The sequence below is a fragment of the Abramis brama genome (genome assembly GCF_963993115.1).
Source record: "Abramis brama genome assembly, chromosome: 19".
NCBI lineage: Eukaryota > Metazoa > Chordata > Actinopteri > Cypriniformes > Leuciscidae > Abramis > Abramis brama.
The window spans coordinates 18,315,386-18,342,208 of record NC_139981.1 but is presented as its reverse complement, the minus strand read 5'-3'; the positions used below and the strand labels follow the sequence as shown (position 1 = coordinate 18,342,208).

General features: G+C 37.3%; 3 protein-coding genes across 4 annotated transcripts in view; 2 read left to right on the top strand and 1 right to left on the bottom strand.

The window, feature by feature from the left end:
• Positions 1–12,824, top strand: part of zfyve26 (zinc finger, FYVE domain containing 26) — a 31,931-nt gene extending 19,107 nt beyond the window's left edge. The window contains exons 22-41 of one of the 2 annotated variants that reach the window (XM_084092587.1): positions 161–265; positions 1,153–1,275; positions 2,063–2,236; positions 2,321–2,570; positions 2,712–2,804; positions 3,778–3,947; positions 4,082–4,215; positions 5,774–5,802; positions 5,925–6,058; positions 6,178–6,398; positions 7,003–7,150; positions 7,387–7,596; positions 7,691–7,906; positions 8,474–8,671; positions 8,783–8,979; positions 9,136–9,295; positions 10,674–10,733; positions 10,816–10,998; positions 11,091–11,141; positions 11,233–12,824. In XM_084092587.1, the coding sequence (XP_083948713.1) occupies positions 161–265; positions 1,153–1,275; positions 2,063–2,236; positions 2,321–2,570; positions 2,712–2,804; positions 3,778–3,947; positions 4,082–4,215; positions 5,774–5,802; positions 5,925–6,058; positions 6,178–6,398; positions 7,003–7,150; positions 7,387–7,596; positions 7,691–7,906; positions 8,474–8,671; positions 8,783–8,979; positions 9,136–9,295; positions 10,674–10,733; positions 10,816–10,998; positions 11,091–11,141; positions 11,233–11,436 (3,060 nt within the window). In that variant the 3' untranslated portion in view covers positions 11,437–12,824. Of the gene's footprint in view, positions 1–160; positions 266–1,152; positions 1,276–2,062; positions 2,237–2,320; positions 2,571–2,711; positions 2,805–3,777; positions 3,948–4,081; positions 4,216–5,773; positions 5,803–5,921; positions 6,059–6,177; positions 6,399–7,002; positions 7,151–7,386; positions 7,597–7,690; positions 7,907–8,473; positions 8,672–8,782; positions 8,980–9,135; positions 9,296–10,673; positions 10,734–10,815; positions 10,999–11,090; positions 11,142–11,232 lie in introns of both variants that reach the window. The other variant, XM_084092586.1, reaches the window with a different exon arrangement.
• On the bottom strand, positions 11,084–17,117 carry rdh12 (retinol dehydrogenase 12). The gene is made up of 7 exons (XM_084092589.1): positions 16,964–17,117; positions 15,321–15,439; positions 15,039–15,194; positions 14,791–14,895; positions 14,399–14,608; positions 14,135–14,324; positions 11,084–13,683 (listed from the first exon to the last, which is right to left on the bottom strand). Exons 1-7 carry the CDS (start codon positions 17,041–17,043, stop codon positions 13,581–13,583), a joined length of 963 nt encoding a protein of 320 aa, XP_083948715.1. The 5' UTR covers positions 17,044–17,117; the 3' UTR covers positions 11,084–13,580.
• Positions 17,118–17,826: 709 nt separating this feature from the next.
• vti1b (vesicle transport through interaction with t-SNAREs 1B) lies at positions 17,827–26,652 on the top strand. Its single transcript, XM_084092317.1, has 6 exons — positions 17,827–18,081; positions 18,363–18,421; positions 20,948–21,139; positions 24,564–24,737; positions 24,869–24,930; positions 25,037–26,652. The coding sequence occupies exons 1-6, from the start codon at positions 17,985–17,987 to the stop codon at positions 25,128–25,130; spliced, it is 678 nt and encodes a 225-aa protein (XP_083948443.1). The 5' UTR covers positions 17,827–17,984; the 3' UTR covers positions 25,131–26,652.
• The last annotated feature ends 171 nt before the right edge of the window (positions 26,653–26,823 follow it).

The window sequence follows — 26,823 nt, the reverse complement described above, 5'->3', positions numbered from 1 at the left end:
AGAAAGATTATACCATGTCATCTTCTGTCTGTGTTTATAAGCTCCAGACAAAAGCTTAAATTACTGATTTATTTTCAGATTGCAATCAGTGCAAGTTTATGCACACAACTGTAATGGCCATATTTTAGAAGTTGTCTGATGACATCGTTCTGTTGTTTAGATGCTGAGTTTGGAGCTACCGTTGCCATGTGAGACGTGGCAGGAGTTGAGGGAGAAGTCTACAAAGGATCCTGAATCTGTCTTCAGTTTAATGCTGGAGGCCAGGGTGAGATTATAGAACCATTAAAATAAAACAATCTTTGATTTGGGCATCACTCAGAGCTACGACTGAGATGTCTGGTTGCATCTAAATTATGTTTACATTGTAGTATATTGACTCGACTGTACCAACAATACGTGGAGATTAATTAGCCTTTTCCACAGTTTTGTGTTTCTGGCTTCCAGATTGGTGCTTGCAGAGTAAACTTATTTCCAATAACAACAATTGGCCGAGCCTAACAAGTTTAAGTTTGGGTGTCTTTGTTCGAATTAAATATTTAGAAAATGTTTGAACTGCTGTGGTGCTGAAAATCCCACAACTGTGACGAAGACCCAGGACTATATTCAATATATTATATATCTATATCACTATATTACTATATTTTGAGCCGGCTTCAGGCCATCACAAATGCTAGTTTGTTTAATTCTAAATGGTGGCACTAATATTAAGTAATTTATGTCATTCTATGTGTGTTTTTGGTGCGACTGCATTGTTGTACTCTGTGTGAAAACTTTTCGAATCTGGTCAATGAATTCAACAAGGGAGCATAAAAGAGGTTATGAAATTTGAACTTTAGTGACTCTGCTGTATGTCTGCAGCTGTTTACATAAGACCAAAATGCTTTCTAGAGTATAAAACAGGAGATTAGAGTGAATTTGGGTGAAATGGAGGAGGTTACGGATTTCAGTAACCTGTTATGCTTCCTTGTAAGATACAGTGTCCCTGCTGAATATCTGCAGCTCTTTATATCAAAAGTGTTATTTAGATAATAGCATGCTAATACAATAGGTGCAGACCCAGAGTGGAACTAACTTGTACCCTGTGCAGTGACATCATTTCCGATTCTAGTAAAAAAGGCCTATAATACGAATGATCAGTTTGTGTGTTCTCAGGAGTTTGAGTTGTGTGGCCAGTGGGTGCAGCTGTATTCAGTTTCTGATCAGTCTCGAATGCAGCTACAGACCGAACACCTGCTATTCCTCCTAGAACAGAATTACACAGAAGATGCTTTTCAGGTATGTATATTTTATGATTTCTCTTGGCTTCAATTTTTGTATAGAAACATATGAATACCCTATATCTGTATTAAGTTGAAAAACTTAGTTAAAACTGTTTTTACTTTGTCAGTGACTTGGACCCAAATTGGGCCTTCCATATGATCCACATGAAAGCATATTGAACACTACCATTCAAAAATGTGGGGTCTATTGGCTTTTTTAATGTTTTTTAAAAGCAGTCTCTTATGCACATCAAGGCTGCATTTATTTGATCAAAAATACAGTAAAACAGGAATATATTAAATATTATTAATGTAACTGTTTTCTATTTTAATATATTTTAAAAATGTAATTTATTCCTGTGATGGCAAAGCTGAATTTACAGTGTTACATGATTTGGTCCTCAAGAAACATTTCTTATTATCAATGTTTAAACAGTTTCAACATGCTGCTTAATATTTTTGTTGAAACTGTGATGCATTTTTTTCAGGATTCTTTGATGAATGGAAAGTCCAAAAGAACAGCATCTATTTGAAATGGAAATATTTTATTACATTATAATTTAAATGTCTTTACTGTCACTTAAGATCAATTTAATGCATCCTTGCTGAATAAAAGTATAACTTTCTTTAAAAAAAAACAATCTGAACTTTTGAACGGTAGTGTATATTCCATATGAATAGATATGAAATTGTCTGTGAAGTTGAATATTTTGCAGCTAAATGCAATTTGACTCCGTGATTTGCTTTGTAAAGCTTTATCCAAACAAAATAGATTGCGAAAAAAAGACTCTCTCTGTACCCAGCTTTTGGAAGCTCTTTCTGATTCGATGGGTTTGGAGGTTAGTGAGCAAGCCCTCGATCGAAGACCTGGATTGGCTGCCTGTCATTTCCTGTCAGATTACCTCACCCTACACTTCCAGAGTCAGATGACTCTTGCTCGGAGACGCCACATCCATGCCCTGCACCTTGGCTCAAAGGTAACAATGTTTGACCTAATCAAATAACACAGATTCAGTTACCAAAAGAAATACTCTCGACACAACAATATGTACCTGTCGCAGGTTCTACTGACTCTGCCGCAAGCATCTCGTCAGGATTATTTTTCCCTGCTGTCTGATCCGCTTCTCATGCTGGAGCAGCTACTGATGAATCTGAAGGTAGACTGGGCCACCATTGCCATCAGCACTCTACGGAGCCTTCTTCCGGCTCAGGACGCTGGCATCTCAAACCAAGACATTGACACCCTACTGGCAGATTATGCCAGGAAGGCTCTTGATTTTCCTTATGCACCCAGAGAGTGGTCGCGTTCTGGTGAGTTGGAGCAATGGATCAATTCATTGCTATATTGCTAGCTGAAAACAAACATTTATGTCCATTCTTTGTGTTATTACAGATTTGAGATCATTGTATAAAGCATTGCACCTCTGTTCTCCCTCTCTTCTTCTGTCTCAGATTCTGTCATTAGTTTGCAGGATGCATTTCTGCAGTGTCCAGCCCAGGAGAGCTGCCCATCTTCTCCAAGCCACACCCCTCCTCCATCAACAGGTATAAGCCACACCTCTTTCATTGACCACACCTTTTCTTTCTTAGCCACACCCCATTTAGCATGTAACGGCACTGGGGGGACATCTAGCTTTTAATTACTGGTAATAGTAAAATAGTTCAGTATTTGGCATTAAAGGCTGGAATACATACACACCATTTGAAATTGGGACAGATTTTAGGCACCATTTTAGACTGGGCATCATGCACTTAACAACTGAGCATCACACTAACAAACTCAAGTCGTTCCTAAGTGCTGGAAAACACTACATGATTTTTGCCCCGATTTACAATCTGGAGAAGTCGATGCTAACTGTCCATTGAATGCGCACTTCAAAATCTCTAGTAGTAGTTCACCTGGGTAATCATTTTCACGTACTGTTTTTTGCATACTACGTATTCTGGCATACTTCTCTGTTGGTGTACTGTTTTTTTGCATACTGTATAATAGGGAAGTATTCTATTTCGGATGCTGCGTGTGTTCTAAAATCGGCTCAAAATATCAAACGCATTTGATATCCTCCGACTGGATTGAATCTGGAATCTTCTGCTGAACACACAAGAAGATATTTGGAAGAATGTCGGTAACCAAACAGTTGATGTACCCCATTGACTTCCATAGTAGACTTCCATAGTAGGGAAAAAAATTCTATGGAAGTCAATGGGGTACATCAACGTTTGGTTAACATTCTTCAAAATATCTTATTTTGTGTTCAGCAGAAGAAAGAAATTCATACAGGTTTGAAACAACTTGAGGGTGAGTAAGTGATGACAGAATTTTCATTTTGAAGTGAACTATTCCTTTAAGGGGCCGTTCACACAGAAAGCACATTCATAAGAATATTTACTCCATAAGAGTCTTGCTAATTACAGACTTGCTAAATCCAGTACACTGGAGATGCTTATTGTTATAATTATTCTATGATGACCCCATAGTTTAGTTTTGAAGTCATGTTTGCACACATTTATTTTTCAGGCAGCACACCCATGCACACACCCTCCAGTGAGAGACGTCCCAGTGAGAAGAGGATCCGGCAGCTGGCCACACCTTTCACCCCTCCGGAGAAAACACCTGACCGCAAGGACTGGATCCCAGACCACAAACAGCACATCTGTATGGTCTGCCAGAGGGAGAGATTCACCATGGTGAGAGAGACAGTGTGAGATGGGCTGTGAATAAGCGTATGTGATAGGATTAGGTCCTGCTGTGATTTCCTGTTCTGTTAGTTAGGCATCTCTATAAGAATTTAAGTCTTAACGTAAACCTTATCCTGTGTCAGTTTAACAGACGGCACCACTGCAGACGCTGTGGCAGGCTGGTGTGTCATTCCTGCTCCAGCAGGAAGATGGCTTTAGAGGGCTCTGAAGAGACTGTCAGAGTCTGTGACCAATGCTACAACTTCTTCCACACGGAGTAAGACAGATGCACACATGCCTATAGCACATTTCAGAAGTGCACAAGGGCTACAGGACTTGTAGATGTTAATAGAGTTGGCAACTGAAAACCGATTGTTCAAGAGTAGTACGATTCCCAATTGCATGACTCGATGAGCTGATTCTTTTTAGTGAATCAAACACGTACATCTTACAATTTATTTAAACTAGTGCAAAGTGCCCGTGCAAAATCAGTTTTTGTGTGTGTTTTTAGTAATTGTTGGTTTGGTGTGTTTGAGTGCTCATTGTTACAATTGCACAGCAAAAGTTCAGTGACTTTTTTTATTTGTGCATGGTAGAAAGCACACAGTGAACTCCGAGAAAACGCTATGCTTGAGCAAACAGTTTGTGAATAGGCAACTACAAATGATGCCCGTGAAAGAGACTGTGAACGCATTGAATAGGATATGTTTAGTTGGTGAATAGCATAGGCTACTATTAAACAGTAGCGATAACGTTAAGCGCACCAGAATTAAATATAATATTCAGAAGTAAACAGCATAGCTGACTTACAGATTCAGTTAACATCTGCAAATGAATAAGCGCGTTGATTCAGGGAGCAGTGCAAAGTGCCCGTGCAAAATCAGTTTTTGTGTGTGTTTTTAGTAATTGTTGGTTTCTTGGTAAAGAAAACACATTTTCACTCAAATTAATCAAAAAACAAACTATAATATTCAGAAGTAAACAGTGTAGCTGACTGAGTGTTTATGTCAGAATGTTTATTTTTAAACCATTACCTTCTTGGGGCTTCTTTTACCGATATATATTTAACGATATCTTTAGCATTTCTAATCCAAACAACGTCAAACTTGGCACTGCACTTACTCGTGCCCGTAGCGAGACACCTGTCAAGTTTGAAATCCATTGGACTAATGGTTCGAGAGATATGCGAATGACAGACAGACAGACAGACGTTTCTGTAATTTATAGATGGATCAGTGTAGTTACTGACTGGTTATTCATATGACAATGTGTATTTAACAGTGTGTATTTCAATTATAGGATTGCATTTATGTCACCTTTAAAAAGACTGAAAAGTCATTATAAAGTCTGTGTAAACAATAATTGTTTTAAATGGATTATATAAATGAGCTCATCATTTGACAATAGTTACATTTCTATTTTTTACAAATACATTACAAGATTTTTGGTTACACTTTATTTCGATGGTCCACTTTAGACACTCTATACTATAAGTATATCATACTCTGATATATATCCTATAAGTATATCCAACTATAAGTAACTTTGCAGCTACATGCCAACTATCTCTCAGTGTTAGTAGACTGTAGTAGATTTTTAGTAGACTGTTAGGCTAGGTTTAAGTGTTAGGGTTTGAGTTAGTTATTTAAAATATATTAAAATAGAAAAATCTACTATTTAAAATTGTACAAATATTTCCCAATATTACAGTTTCACTGTATTTTTGATCAAGTAAATGCAACCATGGTGAGCTGAGCGTAAGAGATTTCTTTCAAAAACATTAAAAATATTCTTACTGATCACAAACCTTTTCTCTTATGTTGTGTTTATTGCAGCTCAGATGAGGAGCTTGATCAGGGGGAAGGTAAAGTTGTCATACACACAAATAATGAGTTTTACATACATTTCTTCTGGTTGAATGGCAAAATGTTGGTGCCTTTATTCAGATGATGATTACAAGATTATAAACTAAACTTTTCTTAGTAGCTGGCAGCCCTGCATCCATTGACGGAGTCCTGAATGGGGTTCTCAGTCTGCCTGAGGTTCCACGAAAGCAGTATCGCCTGAGTCCAAACCCAGCAGAGAACCAGCGGCTGAAGAGCGAGTTCTACTATGAACAGGTGTGATTTTCTACTCACACTGGAGCTGAACAATTGGTCGTTTTTTAAGGAACGATAGTAAAATAAATCTTTGTATTTTCATTTACATTTCTTAACAATGGACACTTTGTGTGTTGAAGGCACCCAGCGCATCCCTGTGTGTCGCTATACTGACGCTACACAGCGATCACGCAGCCTGCGGGGAGCAGCTTATTGGCCACTGCCGCTTACTCTCGCGCAAACTGACCAATCCTGAGGTGGATGCGCGTCTGCTGACAGATGTGATGCGGCAGCTGCTGTTTAGTGCCAAACTGATGTTTGTAAACGCGGGATGCACCCAAGAGCCGGCACTCTGCGACAGGTAAGACACACACACCTTTACTTGTGTAATCCGAATGTAATATCCGTTTAATTTTAAAAGCATAAACTGTAAGAGTGAGGAAGAATCACATTTATAAAAAGTCTCTTTTTGCTCAACCAGGCTGCATTTATTTGATCATAAATACAGTTAAAATTGTGAAATATATTTAAAATGACTATTTTCTATTTTAATATATTTTAATATATAATATATATATTTTCAGCAGCATTTTGTCCAGCCTTCAGTGTCACATGATCCTTCAGAAATCATTCTAATGTACTGATTTGGTGCTCAAGAAACATTACTTATACATTTATTATTATTATCAATGTTGAAAACATGCATTTAAAATGTTGTGCTTTTTACATTTTTTGTGTAAACGCTAATACTTTTTTCAGGATGTCTTTAATGAATGGGAAGTTGGAATGAACAGCATTTCTTTCATAAAACCTTATAAATGTCTTAATACTCTAATTTTTGATCCGTTTAATGCATCCTTATTTTGTATGAATTTTATTTTTACTTTTACTGACCTCAAACTTTTGAATGGTTATGTATCTTTATTTCACTTGTCTTTAATTCATTCGTCTCTCTTCATTCATAGCTACATCAGTAAGGTGGATGTGTTGAAGATCCTGGTCAGTGCGAACTACAAATACATTCCATCTCTGGACGATATTCGGGAAGCGGCTGCAGTGACGCGCCTGCGCAACCAGCTTCTAGAGGCCGAGTACTACCAGCTGGCTGTGGAGGTGAGACTATTTACTCAAGATTCAAAGTAATAGTTCAATCAATGACAAACTCACACTCATGATGTCTTTGCCTCAGTGGAACACAAAAGCAGATTTTTCATGCCTGTCTTTTCCAACAAGTGAAAGTGAATGAAGTTTAAATAGCACAAAATAAATAACAATTACCAATTTAGTTGCGTGTCTTTATTTTGGGTTCAGCCGTTTTTCTGCAATCTGTTTTTGTTTATAATTCTCAGGTGTCGACTAAGAGTGGACTGGACCCGAACGGGGTTTGGCAGGCGTGGGGTATGGCGTCTTTGAAGGCTGGAAATCTGAGCGGAGCCAGAGAGAAGTTTGCCCGTTGTCTCAAACCACCAGTAGATCGGAACCAGCTCAACAATGGAGTGAGACTTCTGCAGGAGATCGTTCAACACCTGGAGTCCACAGTCAAACCTACTCTTAGCACGGTAATGCTACGCCCAGACCCTTAAGACTGGACGGGCATCTTGACTTTCCTTATAGGATGTTTCTAAACACATTGTGTGTTTTTGTTTGATATAGACGGTGGATGAGGACATCTTGGCTTCTTTGCGTGAGCTGGAAGAGGCTCTCTCTGATTCTGCTCCTCTAGATGGTGCAGAGAGCAGAGTTCAGCGGTCTGGATACTATCAGGAGTGTCTGTTTTACCTGCTCACCTACGGCACACACTTGAGCCTCATCAGCTTTTACCTGCGCCACGACTGCCTGAGAGATGCACTAACCCACGTACAAAACAAGGTTCTGCCAAGTTACAGAGCACTTTGCATTATTGTACATTTATTATCAGTAGGATTTTATTTTATTTTTCAGCAAGGCTGCATTCATTTGAATATATTTCAAATAAATACAGATTCATTTGATATATTTCAAATAAATACAGATTTGAAAATTCTCTATTCATAAAATAATCCAGAAAAAATGAATGCATCAGTTTCCACAAAATTGTAAATATAGAAACTGTTTTCAACATTGATAATAGTAAGAAATGGGTTTTTTTGAGCACCAAATCAGCCTATTAGAATGATTTCCGAAGGATCATGTGACACTGAAGACTGGAGTAATGATGCTGGAAATTCAGCTTTGACATCACAGGAATAAATTACATTTTTAAGTTTATTAAAATAGAAAACAGTTATTTTTTATTGTAATAATATTTCATAATATTACGTGTTTACTGTATTTTTGATGAAGTAATGGCAGCCTTAGTGAGCATTTTTATTTCTAAACAAACCAAATCCTTTTTACAGGTACTAAATTTGTACGTTTAAAGTTTCTCTCTCTCTCTTTGTCTCTGTCTGTTTCTAGAAGTGTACAGAGGATGTGTTTCTGGAGGGAATCTTTCAGCCCTGTCTTGAACGTGGGCGGTTGGGGGCTTTACAGAGTCTGTTAGAAACTCTGGACCCCACACTGGAGACTTGGGGCTGTTACCTTCTTTCAGCCTGTCAGTCACTGCAGCGCAGGGGACACTACCACTCTCTGTACCAACTCCAACAGTTCATGATGGTACCAACACACGCACACAAACACGCACACAAACACGCACACATTCTCTCTTTCTCTGTAAGGTCTTCATCAGCATGCTGTTATTCAATTTCTCCTTCCGTCTCTTTGTAGGATCACGTTCGTGCCGCTATGACGTGCATTCGCTTCTTTTCTCACGGTGCTCAGTCCTACCTGCAGCTGGGAGAACAGCAGCGCTGGCTGATCCGAGCCAAAGAGCACCTGAGAACTTACCTACAGGAACAACAGAGCCGAAGGAAATCACACAGCTCCTCTTTCAGGAAGAAAATGAGCTCCACTGATGTCTCAAGGTAATAAAAGGGGGGAAATTAAACAGTACTATACTATACAGTAATATAATTGAATACTATTTATTTTCATTATGTATAACTTAAGTGTTATTAAAATATTATATAGTCAGATACTGAAATACAGTTCCTCATTATTTTGGTTGTGGTATGTTGCAGACACGTACACACAATCGAGCTGCAGTTGGAAGTGACACGCTTCTTACACCGCTGTGAAAGTTCACCATCCAAGACAGCTGTAGGCCCCGCCCCCACAGGGAACAGTGGCCCACCCACTCTGTTTGGAAACAGCCCTATGAAGGTGGACGTGGCCTGCAAGGTGAGCTAGGAAAACACGCTCTTCTGTACACACAGTTTTGTCCTTATTGTTGCGTCCCCTTCCATATCTCTGTTTCTAATGGTGCGGATACATAAGTGAAATTTCGGAAAACTTTTAAAGGCAAGAAAGGTGCATTGTCAAATATCAATAGTGTAGCGATGTATGAATCCTGCTCACACAGAATTCTTTCTGCTTGTCAACACGCCAAATCCTTGTGACCAAATGGAAACCATTGTGAAATTTCTCAATCGTGTGGATTCCTATTGAAATGACTGGATTTCACCCATGAAAATTCTCAGAACAACAGTAAATGTTCTGTGGTAAAGCACACCTTAATTTTGTAGGTTGCATTTAAGAGAGTTCTTCACATCGTCATTTATAAGATAGAATCATTCTGAGTGGAAAGAGGTAATGGTGCATATCTATTCAAATGAAAATAAGTGAAAAAGATTCAGTAAGCTTATTAAAATAAATCAATATTTTTTGTTCTTTTCTGGTCTGTATTATGTGTGTATATTCTGTTTGTAAGTGTTTAACTGTAGGTATTTCCATGAATGGATTCCACACATTTCAGTTTGAGATGATTGCTTGTTTTGAATCATGCAAGACTAAGAGTGTGTGCATAATGCACTTTGCAGGGAAATAGATACTGTATGCATGTGGTTAACAGCATTAACTTTAGAAGCAGCGTTATATACATTAACTGGAAAATTATCCTATTTCCTAACATATAAAATGCACATCATGCTTAAAGTGCTGTATTTTATATTTGCATGATTTTATTATTTTTCATGCTGAGATATAATGTATCAGATAATCAGATTCCAAAAATTCTGATGTTTTTGCTGTTTACACGCATGTAACAAGATCCAGTCTGTGCCAAATATCTACACTACCTTTTAAAAGTTTGGAGTCGTTAAGAATTTTATTTATTTATTTTTAAATATTTGACATATTTATGTTATTTATTCCTGTGATGTAAAGCTGAATTTTAAGCATCATTACCCGCAGTCTTCAGTGTCACATGATCCTTCAGAAATCATTCTGATTTGCTGATTTGATGCTCAAGAAACATTTCTTCTTATTAATATTAATGTTGAAAACAGTTCATATCTTTGTGGAAACCATGATGCATTTTTTTTCAGGATTCTTTGCTGAATAGAAAGTTCACAGTAGTCAACAGCATTTATTTTTAACATTGTAAAAGTCTGAATAAAAGTGTTAGTTTCCTTCAGAAAAAAATCTTACTGACCCCAAACTTTTGAAGTGGTGTACATACAAAAGTCAAAACTGGTTGGCATAAATCTAACAGAGACTATAGATGAAATCCGATTGAAACAAACTACAGTATAATCAAATCTGGCTGCATTTTGCGCAGGTGATGCTGGGAGGCAAGAACATTGAGGAAGGATTTGGGATTGCATATCGAGTAATACAGGTAAGCGTTTATGACACTTCTGTTATGGTTTGAGTCCTTGTCTTATTCTCATCTGACTCTTGTTTTCTTTCACGTGGTGCAGGACTTCCAGTTGGAGGCACTGGCAGTGTACATAAGGGTCGGCCAGCGCCTGGTCCGGCAGCGGCAGTACCCGTCCGTGCGGCAGCTGCTGAAGTGTGTAGGGGAGTCTGGGACGGCCTCTAAACACGACTGTGACGCCATTGTGCTCAGCTGTGTCTCTGTGGCTGATAAGAGTCCCGCAGATGTGAGTCCCCAACCTAATGATCTCTTTCTAAATAATTAAATATAAAAGTATTAGCCTGAATATAAATTTTTTTTTTTTTTTTGTTGGCTCAGGCTAAAGAACTAGAGACCCTGATTCTGGAGTGTAAGAGTTCAGAAAACAAGGTTAGGTTTCTTTTTTTCCTCAGTCTATATTTGTTTTCCTCTCACACACTTCCTTACCTTCATTCACATTATTTTCTCTCTCTCTCTGTAGATAAAGGCATATCTCCAGTGCAGTAAGCTGCGGGCGGCGTATCTCCAGGCTGTGAAGCTTGAGCTTGTAAAGGCGACTCCTTTAGTACAGGATGTGATGCGGGCCGCTGAAAGCTCAGGTGACTCTGTCATGCACAACATCTGCCGCCAATGGCTTTCGGAGCATCATGAACAATCTTCACGGCAACGACACGCCAACAACTGATAACCACTACCAATCCCCATTGTGAACACCAACTTATCCTGCTCTGCTTTGATTGGTTAGAGTGAAATAATAATATGCCAGGAAATGAATCACCACTGTGCCACTTTTGCTGGCCTCTATCAGAAAGAAAACTGTCCAAGGTTACCTTTAACAGGGCCAGAGATAAAATTTTAAGGATAAAACGACATTCACATCTGTGTACTTCTTCAGTATTTGACTTGGCTTATTCTCCTACCTCAGGTAAAAAAAAAATTTTTTTCTTTTCATCTATGTCAAAAAGACTAATCACTGTGTCTAAATCTCATCCTGATGGAATGAGGTCATATGGTAGTAAAATTACTCTGCATGTGCCATGATATTAATTCTCATTTGAGTTCATGGTAAGTTTACAATGCTTTCTCTATAAATTTAGTGTCTCTTCAGCCTTAAAAAAAAAAACAAGGCTGTTTATTCTGGTCCTCACTTAGAGATTGCACTCAGATGTGGCTGAACTACAAAAAACGTATTATTAAAAGGGAAGGTGTCATTCACAGGCTTTACGATGAGTGAGCTCTGTGAACAAACATAAGCAGTATCTTAGATATTGCAAAACTTAAACTAACAGTTACAACGGGAAAATAAGGGATTCTGGGTAGAACATGGCAATTTGAAATATACTGTATCAGTAAAACATTGCTTGCGTGTTTGTCTATAATACAAATTACCCTACAATTCACACCCTGAAATTATGTGCACTCTTTATGAATGTGTGTGTGTATATACTGTATGTTAATCAGATTAAACTGTCACTGACCCTCCTGTAATTTGTTTTATAATGTGGAATGTGTATAAATGTTATTGTGTAAAGTAAATCTCTTTTTAGGGATATGTTACCCAAGTTTACAAAAATGAAAATCTTGTCATCATTCACTTCATGTCATTCCAAACCCGTATGACCCGTTATTCTGCAAAACATTAAAGATGATATTTTGAAGAACACTAGTAACCAAAAAACAATTCAATTGTATGGACAAATAAAACACTGAGACATTTCTCAAAATATCATCTTTTATATTCCACAAAATAAAGTCATACAGGTTTGGAATGACACGAGGGTGAGTGAATCATGATAGATTTCCTTTTTTAGGTGAACTATCCTTTTAAGGGACTATGTCTGTTTTTTTCTTTAGAGAATAGAAAAAAAATCAGAACAAATTTGGTTTACAGAACCTATGCGCATATTAAAATGAATAAAACTGTTACAGAGATGTTGCCAAAGAGACAGATGTACTCATGTCTGAATCCAATTAGAGTGACAAAGAATGTCTCCTGAAGGGACATATTAATTTAAAATGAGTTAATAAATATGTATTTAGCTTTATAAAAAGCTATTTTCAAAACAACAATACTGACTTTTTCTGGTTTCACAGACAGGGCTTAGATTGATTAACGTGCCTTAGAAAAAACATTACTGGTGTGCATCTTGAGATAAAACAATAGCATTGACATATTTTAAGATATGCCAGTGCAAGTTGCTTTCAGTTAAAACAGCTCAAACATGCATTTTAGTCTAGGACTAGGCTTAAGCCTTGTCTGTGAAACCGGGAGATGAAATAATAAATCTCAGTTTTTTGATTAATTTTGTTTGAGTTAATTTTTTTAATACTTGTTTTAATAATGAACCTCTTGATCATAGAATCAAATATCTGTTAATATTATTTGCAACAATATCCTTGTGTATTTGTATATTTTAGCAAATAAAGAAAGGAAATTACACTTTTTTCACTGTATATATTTAAATATTTATCTCTGGTCATGATTGTTCCACAGTAGTTAAAAGCACATCTGTATAAAAGACTTCAATATGCAGCTTCATGTGAGAATACTGAGATGGGAGTTAAAGCAGCGTTCAAAATATAAACGGTGAAATCAAAATTCTCCACAGATTTGTTATAGAGTAGAAAAAACTCATACTTGCTTGTCACAAGGGCATGATAGAAAATTGTTGAAAAGGCATAACAAGATGGACTGTGCTATTGAAAGCATAGATTAGAGAAAATGTACATAAGTGTTGCAAACAAAACCAAGCAAAACATAAGAAGTGATCACTGAAAATGTCTAAGAATAAAGGGTGGAAGAGACATTAAGCGGGTCAAATGAATGTTTCAGTCCCACTCAATTCCTAACAATTCACAGCTTACATCCCACAGATTCCGTGCCGTCTCCTCACTCCGTCCCTGAGGGGCCACAAAAGCTGGGACACAATCACTGTGTGGGAGACATAAGGAGAGAGAGAGATGTTTAATAATATGCCAATACCAAATGAAATGCATGAACTGCAATTTTTTTTAGTAAATAATTTAAATATTAGTCTGTTTTAACATAAAAGGCTATTATATGACTTCAGATGAGTTGGAATATATTGAAAGCACTGCATGGACTGCTTAAAAGGGATAGTTCATCCAAAAATGAAAATTCTGTCATTTACTCACTCTCGTGTCATTCCAAACCTGTATGATTTTCCATAGAAAACAAAAGATGATACTTTGAGAAATGGTTTGGAAATGATAAATTATTAAAGGTGAACTATCCCTTTAACAATTCGTTTATGGTGTTTGACCTCCCGTCCCCATCCACTTTTTTATATGAATAACAATATTCAGGATATCTTGAAAAATGTACCTTCAGCATCAAGCAACCGTTCTGAAGTGTGCTGTACCTGAAATGTTTGCCTGAGATTGACTGGAGCTCCTCAGCGACGGCGCAATAGACAGACGTTTGAGCTCCTTCCTTCGGGGTCTTGAGGAACATGGAGAAGACAGCAAACAGCAGCGACATTGCAGTAGAATGACGCACCAGCTCCGACCTCACCGTCCCCGGGTGCAGAGAGTTCACGGTCACATTTGACCCTGATAGAATACAAGTCAAACTGACATTTCTTTTTTTCATTTTAGATCCTTGTTTGATCCACAACAGCACTCACCGTGGAGCCTGCGCGCAAGCTCGCGTGTGAAAAGCACGTTGGCCAGTTTGCTCTGGCAGTAGGCAAGCCCGCTGTTGTAGCTGCCCTGACTGTGCAGGTCGTGGAATCGAATCCAGCCGAAATTATGTGCCAGGGAAGAAACAACCACGATTCGTGATGGCGCACTACGCTTCAGCAGACCAATGAGGAGATATGTCAGCAGGAAGTGACCTGAATGAAGAGGTGCAGGCGTGAGTCCCCTCACTAAACCCACCGCATACTTTAGGGGGTCTGGTAAAACTCAATGGTCTCAGGGGAGGCAAGAGAGATGAGGCCTCCCGCTGTAATTTTACTTGCTTTTTAATGTCACATTTTGTAATATTTGCGTAAATACAAGTATTATTCACACTCACCCAGATGATTGACCCCAATCTGCATCTCAAAGCCATCGGCCGTTTTCATATAAGGACACATCATGACACCAGCATTATTGATGAGGATGTGCAGGTGATTTACCTCTAAATGAAGAGACCAAACACATTAACTGCAAACTTAAATATCTGGGGCTTGGAAGACTCCTTGTCTGAGATTGTTGATATACTGTATATATTTGCTTTGAAGTGAGGGTGGTTGAACTGCATCAGACATAATAAGGCAGTACCTTGCAGGAATCTCTGAGCGAAGGCCCGGATGGAGCAGGTGTCGGCCAGGTCCAGTTCCCTCACCTCCACTTTGGCACCACCCACTCGTGTACGGATTTCTGTCGCCGCCTCTTCACCTTTCTCCACATCACGACATGCCAGAATCACACGTGCACCTGTTAGCAAACAGGTCTGAACTGTTACTTCAGCTGTACAGTAAGCCTGTTTATTTAAACTGAATTAATTAAATTATTTCATAAGATATAAGGTATTTAGTAAAGGTGTTGAGGAGTTGGACAGACCTCGAAAAGCTAAATCCAAAGCTGTTTCCTTCCCAATTCCTGAGTTTGCTCCTGTGATCAAGGCAACTTTTCCATCTAACCGTACTGTGGATCGACACATTCCTCCTGCTGCATATTTCCTGCACAAACATGGAAAGTTAATATAAATTTATTTATTTATCTATTACATTAAATTTTTTTCCTGTCTTGTATCAACGGTTCAGGCTTGTGGTGGTGTAATGGTGTGAGGGATATTTTATTGGCACACTTTGGACCCTTAGTACCAATTGAGGATCGTTTAAATGCCACAGTCTACCCGAGTATTGTAGCTGACCATTTCCATCCCTTTATGACCACAGTGAATCTTCTGATGGCTACTTCCAGCAGGATAACGTCCCGTCACAAAGCTCAAATCATCTCAAACTGGTTTCTTGAACATGACAATGAGTTCAAATACTCAAATGGCCTCCACAGTCACCAGATCTCAATCCAATAGAGCACCTTTGGGATGTGGTGGAACGAGAGATTCGCATCATGGATGTGAAGCCAACAAATCTGCAGCAACTGCGCAATGCTATCATGTCAATATGGACCAAAAAAAATCTCTGAGGAATGTTAACAGCACCTTGTTGAATCTACTTCACGAAGAATTAAGGCAGTTTTGAGATTGGGGTAGGTACCTAAAACAGGTACACCTAATACAGGACAGGTACAACTAGCAAGGTGTACCTAATACAGTGGCCAGTGAGTGTTTATGTGCGTTTATGTCTGATATATTAAACACCAGCTCTCACGGTACAACACAGCAATCCACACATAACCAATAAGGGAAAGTCTTGATTCATAATTGGAAATGGATGTTTTAATGTATTACGTTTTTTCCCCCCAATGTGCCCAAAGATTTAAATATTAGAATATCATAAAACTTCCCCGTTGTTAACTATTGCTTGAAGTTAATGAGAGCTGCTAAATCAAATGTAATTTTTTGTTTAAAATTGTATTTTATTTTATATAGATTGCACTCTCAAAAAGCTATTTCTTGCCTATTACTTGTATAATAATATAAATTATATAAGAATTATCATATAAATTATATATTACATATAACAGGCAGTCCTAAACTATGATTGTATGCATTTATCCGTCCCACTGGAGCCAATGAAGCAGCGCGGTTTCGCGGAGAGGCGGGGCGATCCGCCCATGCTGTCATTCTATTGGTTGGTTTCTAGAGCAGATCATGTTAAGAGGAGGCGGGTCCACCAAGAGGCAACCTGTCCTGAACATTCATCAACACTGCTGATTGCGGCGCTCATTTTACAATCGCTAAATAAAATCGTGTAACGTACAATGTGTTATCAGTTATTAAAAGGTCGAGTTCGGTTAGATTAACAGCTGTGACTATTTAATATAATTATAAGACTGGACTGTCTGACACTGGGCTCTACGCTTCAGTGGCTACAATGCTTTCTTTACATTCATAGACTATTTCTGTCTTAGTCTCCCACATCATAGCCTAATGTTCTCATCGCTCATGAACATTATGCTCTTGTTTTACAGAAAGAATGAATGTTTTCATGCATAGTCCTTTTATAATAAATAAAACTGAATAGCATTTTCAAATCTTTCTCTTCAAAAAAATAAAAAAGAGAGGCAGAATTGCTTACCTGATTTGAGGGGACAGCAGCCTTAAAATCAGCGCGACCAGCCCTAAACCAGCCGCAAACACTACGAGCATAAGCATCATGACACTGTGTGCTTTACTCCCGTCTGTCTCTGTCGGTGTGAATGTGTTCAGCCTCCCACTCACATCTACAGCTGTGGTCCCAGGGAATGATGGGATTGTAGTTTCCATTGTCTGGACAATTTATTCTGAATATTCATTAATGTCTTGCTGTTTTATTTTAAAATTGTTATTTTATTTGCACCTTAATGTTTATTTCTAGGCTATATAATTCATCTCTCTCTCTCTCTCTCTCTCTCTCTCTCTCTCTCTCTCTCTCTCTCTCGGGTGCGTGTGTGTGTGTGTGTGTGTGTGTGAGTGAGAGAGTGTTGGTGCTTTTCTGGTATTGTAAAATGCCAATAAAAATGTTTGAAAATGAAACAATCGTTTTTCAGGAGCTAAAATCAATAAGAGGAATGTGCACACATGATTCTTGTTTAATTTGGGTCAAGCCATGGTACAATCTTAATAAGTCGTTTATGCAAGATAATTACGGATATATGTGCGCTTTTTCAGTCTGCTGGAGCTTCGACTGGCCGATCACATTTTCAAAACCAGTTTATTTGTGTTTTCTGGAAAATGTAAACTACAGATCCCACAATGCATTTGTGACGCAAGCTGTCTATATGTGTGCCCTGTTGAACTGTTGCACATTTTTGTTAGATTTTGCAATATAACGCATCTTAAATTATAATTCATACACGTATATATTAGTAAATCACTGCTTTTTAGGTGTTAAGATTTAAAAAAAATAATGGCTTGGGTCTTTCGCTCCCTTTTAGTTTTCAGGCTAAATCAAAACCACCTATAATCACGAGGTCCGACACGGAAACATCAGCTGCAATCCCGAGGATCTTGTTATTGCCTGAGAAGCCGATTTTATTTTCATTCTCATTTATTCTCATTCTATTGATTTCGAAAATTAACGTTTATTTGCTTTAGGCTTCGTTAAAATCGCTCGCAATATGTCTTCTGAGGAGCTTGAAAAGCTGCATGAGATGTATAAATCTCTATATGAAGAAGTGAAGTTGATGCCTGAACGGGTGCAGAGGTGCCAGGGAGGTGAATAAACTCTTTATATCTACAACTGAATCATGACTAGAGAGTATTCAGACAGTTTAGTGCAGGACAGAAATATGGTTTGGGTATTTTGTAAGCATACGGTTTTGCTTTTTAGTCTTATTTAGTCAAATAAATTGTTATTATTGTTATGTCTCAGGAGGTTGCAGATGGAAACTGTAAGATGTCAGTCTTCCCCTGATGTCTCCTATTGTCAGTTGTCTGCCTTGTGTTGTTAAGGTGGCTTTCTGGACTAAATCTTTTTCACTCTTTTTGTTTTCCAGAGGAAAGGAAGAGGATTGTCAGGGACTTTGATGAGCGTGTTTCAGAGGCTGAAGAAGTGGTATGTTACAATGTTAACTTTGATGTCAATCTTCTTGATTCACATTATAGATTAAAGGTCCCGTTCTTCGTGATCAAACTTGTTTCAAACTTTAGTTAGTGTGTAATGTTGCTGTTAGAGCATAAATAATATCTGTAAAATTATAAAGCTCAAAGTTCAATGCCAAGCGAGATATTTTATTTAACAGAAGTCGCCTACAGCGAACGGCTCGTTTGGACTACATCCCTCTACTTCCTTCTTTAATGACGTCATTAAAACAGTTTTTTGACTAACCTCCGCCCACAGGAATGCTCCCTCAACCGAAATTCGTTTACGTACTTGCGCACTTCTAATAACTTACTGTGTTTACTCAGCTCTTACGGTGATTTTCTGAAGTAAAACTGACGGCTTCATCTTTTGTGTGATGTACAATAAACTTTATTAAACTCATCAGTATATGTTTGATCATCATTCAGACAGCAGACTTGTAAGTTAGGCTATTAATATATAATGGATACATACAAGCAGATGAAAAATACGTTATAATAACCGTAATTAAACTACTAAACTATACCTGTTTCATCTCTATACAGCACTCTGACTCTGTAGGCATTATTGTCCGACTCGAAATGAACACCTTTACTGAGAGTTTCTGATATTATCATCATTCCGTGAGGTGATATTGTCCTGAGAGACTGAGCGCGAGCTCGTGAAGCTCCGCCCCCTGGGTCGTCCAGCAGCAGCTTATTTGCATTTAAAGGGCACACACTAAAACAGCGCGTTTTTCTGTGACCCAAAAAATGACAATTTAAACATGCTGTAAAAAATTATCTGTTGGGTATTTTGAGCTGAAACTTCACATACACACTCTGGGGACATCAGAGACTTATTTTACATCTTGTGAAAAGGGGCATAATACGGGACCTTTAAAGTTTGCACACAATCTTAAAACTGTGATTACTAGGCCTAGAACAGTCAAATTAAAGAGTCATATTAATTTCTATAGAAAATCCTAAACATCTTCTATAATTTAAATTATTAAATAAATAGGCTAGAATTTTTTTTTTTTTTTTTGAGAGTGCAATCTCTATAAAATATCAGTCTCAATAAAAAACAAATGACATTTGATTTGGCAGCTGTCATTGGCTTCAAGCAATAGTTAACGATGGGAACATTTTATGATGTTCTGATATTGAAATTTTTGGGCATTGACACAGTACTGTTGCATAAAATGTACACTTAAAGAGTAGGAACCCTGGTGAAATTTACATGACATTTGAATTTTCATGCAAACCATGCAAAGTTTTTTATAAACTTGGATTAGGAAACAAATTTATGTTCTCTTTAAAAACCAAATGACATTTGATTTGGCAGCTGTCATTAACTTCAAGCAATAATTAATGATAGGAAAGTTTTATGATATTTTGATATTGAAATTTTTGGGCATTGACACAGTACTGTTGCATAAAATGTACACTAAAAGAGTAGGAACCCTGGTGAAATTTACTTTACATTTTCATGCAAACTATGCTAGGTTTATTGGAAATTTAGATTCGGAAGCACATTTTTGATGGTGTCAGCAGATAGGGTGGAGGTTGGCAGCTCATTCCACTAGAGAGGTGCAGAGAGGGTGACCGGTTTGGAGATTCATTCACATAATTGTCGTGAAAGCTTTGATTTACGTTGCTCAGTTTGTTTGAAACAGTTTGAGACACCAGGTGGCAGTAGTGCTTCAGACAACCAGTGGATATCTGCCTTGTTAGGACATACAAACCAGTGCTAAGTGTTCTGAATCAGTTACATTATTTTATTATTATTACATTAGAGTGCGTTCACACACAACCCGTAAAAATCCCGTAAAGACACGTGACATTCAACGAGGGGGGTAATAATTTGGCAGGGGGTCGAAATTCGGCACAACACCGGCATCAATGGCGGGTTGGGGACGCAGTAACATTGCCGTGTTCAGTCACGCGCGCTGTGCGAACAAAAGCTGTTCACAATACTATTGTTCTATTGTATTGTTGTTACTATAGTGTGTGTGTAACATATTACAATTATTTATTGCTGTAGTAATAACAATACACAGTACACTAGCTAATTAGTGAAGTTTGGGGTCAGTAAGATTTTGTTTTAAAAAGAAATGTATACTTTTATTCTGCAAGGGCACTTTTAAATAGATTAAAAGTGACAGTAAAGACATTTATAATGTTACAAAGGATTTCTATTTCAAATAAATGTTGACAAATCAAAGAATCCTGATTTTATTTTGTTTTCTGTTTTCAACATTGATAGTAATAATTTCTTGAGCACCAAATTAGCATATTAGAATGATTTCTAAAGGATCATGTGACACTGAGCTCAGCTTTGCCATTACATGAATAAATTACACTTTAACATGAATATAGAAGTTATTTTAAATTGTATAAATTATTTCACAATCTGTGTTTTACTGTATTTTTCATCAAATGAATGCAGCCTTGGTGAGCATGAGTCGTAGTCTCAAACATGAGCACTAACTGACTGAATGTGTGATGTCTCTCCTAGCTTCAGGGCATGGAACAGGAGCTGTTTGGCGCTCCGTCATCCTTCCGAACCCCCATGTCAACAAAGATTCGACTGTACCGGCGAGATTTGGCCAAACTGCAGAGAGACATACGCCTCTCAGCAACACCAGGGTTTTCGAGTCACCTTGGAGACAGCAGACAAGGGATATATGCTGCACAGAATGACCAGAGTGTAAGTCTTACCAGCCCTTCATTAGAAAGGAGTAGTTCGCATAATATTGAAGATTCTGTCATGAATTACACACATTCACATGCATATGAAAGGGTTTGGATTAGAAAGTTATTGTTAGCTATTGTTGTTTAACCCTTTCACGCATAGTGGCCACTACAGTGGACAGCTATTAAAAAAGCATTTTCTTGAATTTGCACGGGTTTTTATGGCAAAGTTCAGATCAGCCTCTTCATTGGACCCTGGCGCATCATTCTATAAATTGCAACCAAGTGGCAAGCCATTGTGTTTCGATTTTTTCCCCCTCCAAACCAAGATGGCCAATGGTCAGTCAGACATGCCAAGTTGCTCCGGAATATCCACCCATTCCTTCTATCCTAGGAGACTCTTGTAGATAAAAAAAATATTGCAGCATCAAGCAATATCTAATGAGTCATATCACAGTAAAATTTTCCAAGTTTTGATTTTAGATTGAGAGAAAACTCTGATTAATCACATGTCCACTGTAGTGGACGTCATGCATCAATTGCTATATTTCAGCTACAATTCATAATTATAATGTGAATATTGTTTTTGAAATTTAAAACTTAAAAACTTAATCTGCAGTGACTTTTTTTTACTGTAAATAAATGTACTTGTATTATTAGAATGTAATTTTCATTGACATCAAAAAAAGTCATGTGATTACATAATGTATGAGTCTTGTAATGCATTACTTTACTTGTTAGATCAAAAAGTAATCTGATTTCATAATGCATGTTACTTTTAATGCGTTTCTTTACTCATAACATCAAAAAGTAATCTGATTATGTAATGTGCGTTATTGTAATGCGTTTCTTTACTCATAACATCAAAAAGTAATCTGATTACGTAATGCATGTTACTTGTAATGCGTTTCTTTACTCATAACATCAAAAAGTAATCTGATTACGTAATGCATGTTACTTGTAATGCATTTCCTTACTCATAACATCAAAAAGTAATCTGATTATGTAATGTGCGTTATTGTAATGCGTTTCTTTACTCATAACATCAAAAAGTAATCTGATTTCGTAATGCATGTTACTTGTAATGCGTTTCTTTACTCGTTACATCAAAAAGTAATCTGATTACATAATGCATGTTACTTGTAATGCATTTCCTTACTCATAACATCAAAAAGTAATCTGATTTCGTAATGTGCGTTATTGTAATGCGTTTCTTTACTCATAACATCAAAAAGTAATCTAATTACGTAATGCATGTTACTTGTAATGCGTTTCTTTACTCGTTACATCAAAAAGTAATCTGATTAGGTAATGCACATTACTTGTAGTTAATTACTTGTTAGATCAAAAAGTAATCTGATTAGGTAATGCATGTTACTTGTAACACATTACTTTACTTGTAACATCAAAAAAGTAATCTGAATGCGTTATGCATGTTACTTGTAATGCATTATCCCCAACACTGAACATTTCAGATGAGATTGAAAAAAACGTATCTCTAGGTTTTCTCAGAGGAGGGCTATGATAGAAATGTGCATGTCCATCTTGAACATAATCAGAATTATCAGCTAATACGGGTAAATCTCCATACTCTGGTGCACTGGAGGGAGCATCTGAGTGGTTTCCACAGTTGTACCTTGACAGACTGTAGAAAAATCTGATGGAATCACGTCCTCACGTTCTGATATCAAAGATACGCGAAGTGCAACTTGTATGAAGTAGTATGAAGCATTTGCAATATTTTGCATTTATATTTTTTGTATATATTTTATAGTTTTCACATGATTTGATATAATTGTATTGATTAGTTTGTTAAATTCACATACTTTATGTTTGATTATTGTCTTATATTTAATATAGTATATCTTAAGTTTAAACCAACCGCATGCTGTCAACTCAAGTGGACATCTGAAGATCTCTTTGAAAAATGTGTAAAAAAATAAAATAAAAATCAATTCTTGTTTTTCATGCCCCAAGAGCAATAAAAACACACAGGAAAAAAAATCCTGACTGAGGTTATCATAATTCATGCATGAAAGGGTTAAATTCAAGCTACTCTTCCTTGATGACACTCAAGTCTTGCTCAATGACACAATGATGGTGTAGAGTTTCTACATCTCTCCAGTCGGATCTAGTTTTCAACAGGCTAGAACTGGTTACAACCCATTACCACAAATTTGCATCCCAGGAAATTCATAGTACATACATATTTTTAATACTAGAGATCTCTATCTTCCCTGTGTGTTTTTTAATGACACACCTTGCCAGCATTCCACAAGTGTTATGTAAGCTTGTGTATAAGACGTGTAGTGTGTTCTTCAACAAAAAAAAGGTACTCGTTCTTCTCGGTTTGTTTTGTCATTGATTGATTTGTGAAGTGATTGTTGTGAGTCTTAAATATGCATTCAGCGTAATTCATTCTATTTATCATGTTATTAAAAAAATGTGTCATTCCACACACGCATTTGTTAACAGTGTGAGATGCAGGTTCACTCCCTACCACTGTTCAAACAAAGATGCCTGTTGCGCTGGGGTGGAATGACTTTTTTTTTCTATTACGCACACAGGAGGTTGCCTTGAGCAAGGTCATGCAGTATGTCCCAAGAGTCCTGTTCCTGAACTCTCTGAAACTGAGGAAGTGAATCACTTGTTTGATTCAGTGAGGGAACAGTTACTGCTCACTTTTTCACCTGTCTTCAGCTTCATACATATTTTCCCCCATTCATTTTTTCTGGCTTCAGTCGTTCTAAGCCTGGAACCAAACCAACCAGCAGTGAGATCAATTACAACATTACAAAATTTAAGTTAATAAAGTATTTGAAAATCAGACAAAAATACAAAGACTTCTCCCATTAAGCATTATGAATCAAGTAATTAAACCAATAACACTGACACTGGTGTTCAAAAGTTTGGGATCGGTAAGATTTATTATGTTTTTAAAAGAAGTCTCTTGTGCTCACCAAAGCTGCATTTATTTAATAAAAAACAGTCATATTGTGAAATATTATTACAATTTAGAATAACTGTTTTTTATTGTAATACATTTTAAAATGTAATTTATTTTTGTGATGTAAAGCTGATTTTTTTAGCATCATTACTCTAGTCTTCCGTGTCACATGATCCATAAAGACATCTAAAATATTCTATTTCAAATAAATGAAATATAACTTTCTATTCATCAGAGAATCCTGGATAAAAAATTGTACACAACTGTTTTCAACATTTATAATAATAATGAATGTTTTTTGAGCATCAAATTAGCATTTTAGAATGATTTCTGAAGGATCATGTGATGTCTATTGTAGTATTATCTGTATTTGATGTCAGTTAACCAGATCAGTAATTATGGCTAAAGATGGACACTGGTATTATAAGTGAGAATGCAGCAGGTCTCAGTTAAAGAGTTACTAATTGTTGAATTGTTATGTTTGTTTTTGCAGACTCATCTTCAGTCACAGCGTGCTTTGCTCATCCAGGGGACAGAGTCTCTAAATAATGCGTCAAAAAGTATTGAGCGAAGTCAACAGATTGCAGCAGAGACTGACATGATTGGCACAGACATCATTGAGGAGCTTGGAGAACAGAGAGATCAACTGGACCGCACAAGAGACAGAGTGAGCAAGAGATATCTACGCCATTCCACCATTATTGTTACTGTTGAACAAGCAGATAATAAACTACACAAGTGAAATGCCTAGAATGAATTCACTTCTTCTCTCTTTCTCTTCTATTACTCCCTCATCAGTTGGTTCACACTGGAGAGAACCTGAGCCGCAGCAGGAAAATCCTGCGCGCAATGTCCAGACGGTGTGGCTTGCACTCTTACGAAACGCATTTTACATCACTAGAATTATTTCCAAATTTATTTCTGAGAATATACTCAATCAAGCCCCTTCCTTTCCTGTCATTTCAGACTGGTGACGAACAAACTGCTACTGTCAGTCATTATCATCATGGAGCTGGCCATCTTGGGGGCGGTGGTCTACTTGAAGTTCTTTCGCAAGTAGGCAGAGGCACACAAGACTGTATAAGACTCCACCTCTCCCCTTTCTTCTTCCCGATGTTCACTGGTGTCTGTCCCGGTGACAATGCACTGGAAGCTTTCGTGACTGCGAGTGTCACATGGACATGTATGGGCGGTTATTTTAAGCGCTAAACTGTATTTAGCATAAGTAGTGCTCTCAGGGTGAAAAGACGATGGTGACCGTGGTGCATTCAGCCTGCTGGAGGATCAGGACGTGTATAAAGAGGAGAGATGGCCTTACTCCCTCCTTAGCTGTCTTAATCAAGGTGCCATGGTGATCTAGAAGATGTTTGGACAGATGGATAGTGTAAATGAAGCAACCAGTGAAAAGAGTGGAAAAAGAATATATGTATATATAAATATGCGATCTATCTGCATTCTTATATACATCAATCACTTTAAAGGGATAAAAAATTATAATTCTGTCATCATGTCTTTCCAAACCTTATTTTTGTGTCCCTAAAGAAAATCACTGGGGTCCAATTGACTTTCATTGTATGGACAAAAACATTCTTCAAAATATCTTTTGTATTTTATTGAAGAAAGAAAGTCTTACAGGTTTGAAGAAACTTGTGACAGATTTTTTATTTTTGAGAGAACTATCCCTCTGACTATTACTGAACTTTTAACTTAGTGATCTGAATTACATTGTGTACAAGTGTTAACATGGCATTAAAGATAACAGCTCGTGTTTTTCCTCCAATCAATCAAAACAAAGCTGAGTGTACTCCAGGCCAAGAGAATGACAGCTATACACACGCACGTCACTTGCTTCATAAGCCGTGGTTGGTGGAGAAAGGGGTGTGTTTGGCCTTTCAGATACGGGGGTAGACATTACTGTAAACACGACTGAAAATAAGGTGACATGAACACCTGTTAAAGTGGAAATACCAGTGTCCATGGCTGTCAGGTCACCTTGACATATTGACATGTTGCCAGCTGACTGTTGGACAAAACAGCAGAAGTATCAGTGGAGACCAGTCATTCGCAATCATGTTTGTGAGTGATTTGAGGTGTGAGCAGGTCATTCACCTTTTACATGTTGTTTATGATCTGCATCTATAATCCCCATCACATTCCGGCAGATGTTGTTATGTGTTGAAGGGGTTATAAATGGGGCATTGCCGGTGAATCAACTGATTACAGCTTCAAATCCATCACAAACCCAAACAAAAAGTCTATTTGTAATTGCATTAGGCGGATTAATTTATTAGGGGCGTTCATGACAATAAACATCATTGTTACCAATACTCAGGGTGAGGGATTTGAACATTTGAATTGATCAAATTAGTAAACCTAACCTAACCTAACCTTATAGCCTTCCAATTAATTGAGTATTAAATCAAGATTAATCTCTTATAGAAACGCTCATGTTTTGTCATACAATGACAGAATTGATTAATTAAAAAAATGCAAACATGAACAGTCGGGAGTGTGATTATAAGGTGTGTGTATGTTCCAAATACTTTGTATTTTAATGTAAATAAAAATTAAGATTAATTATGTTTGATTGCACAGCCTAACTGATTAAAAACTGCTGATCATATTTGCCAGATTCAGTTTTACTATTTGGCATTATTCAGCATCCAAGAAAAACAAAGCATAACTGTTTATTATAAAATTTAGGTGTTTATTTAATTTAAACATGGTTCCTTTAACCTGTTTGTTTATCTTAT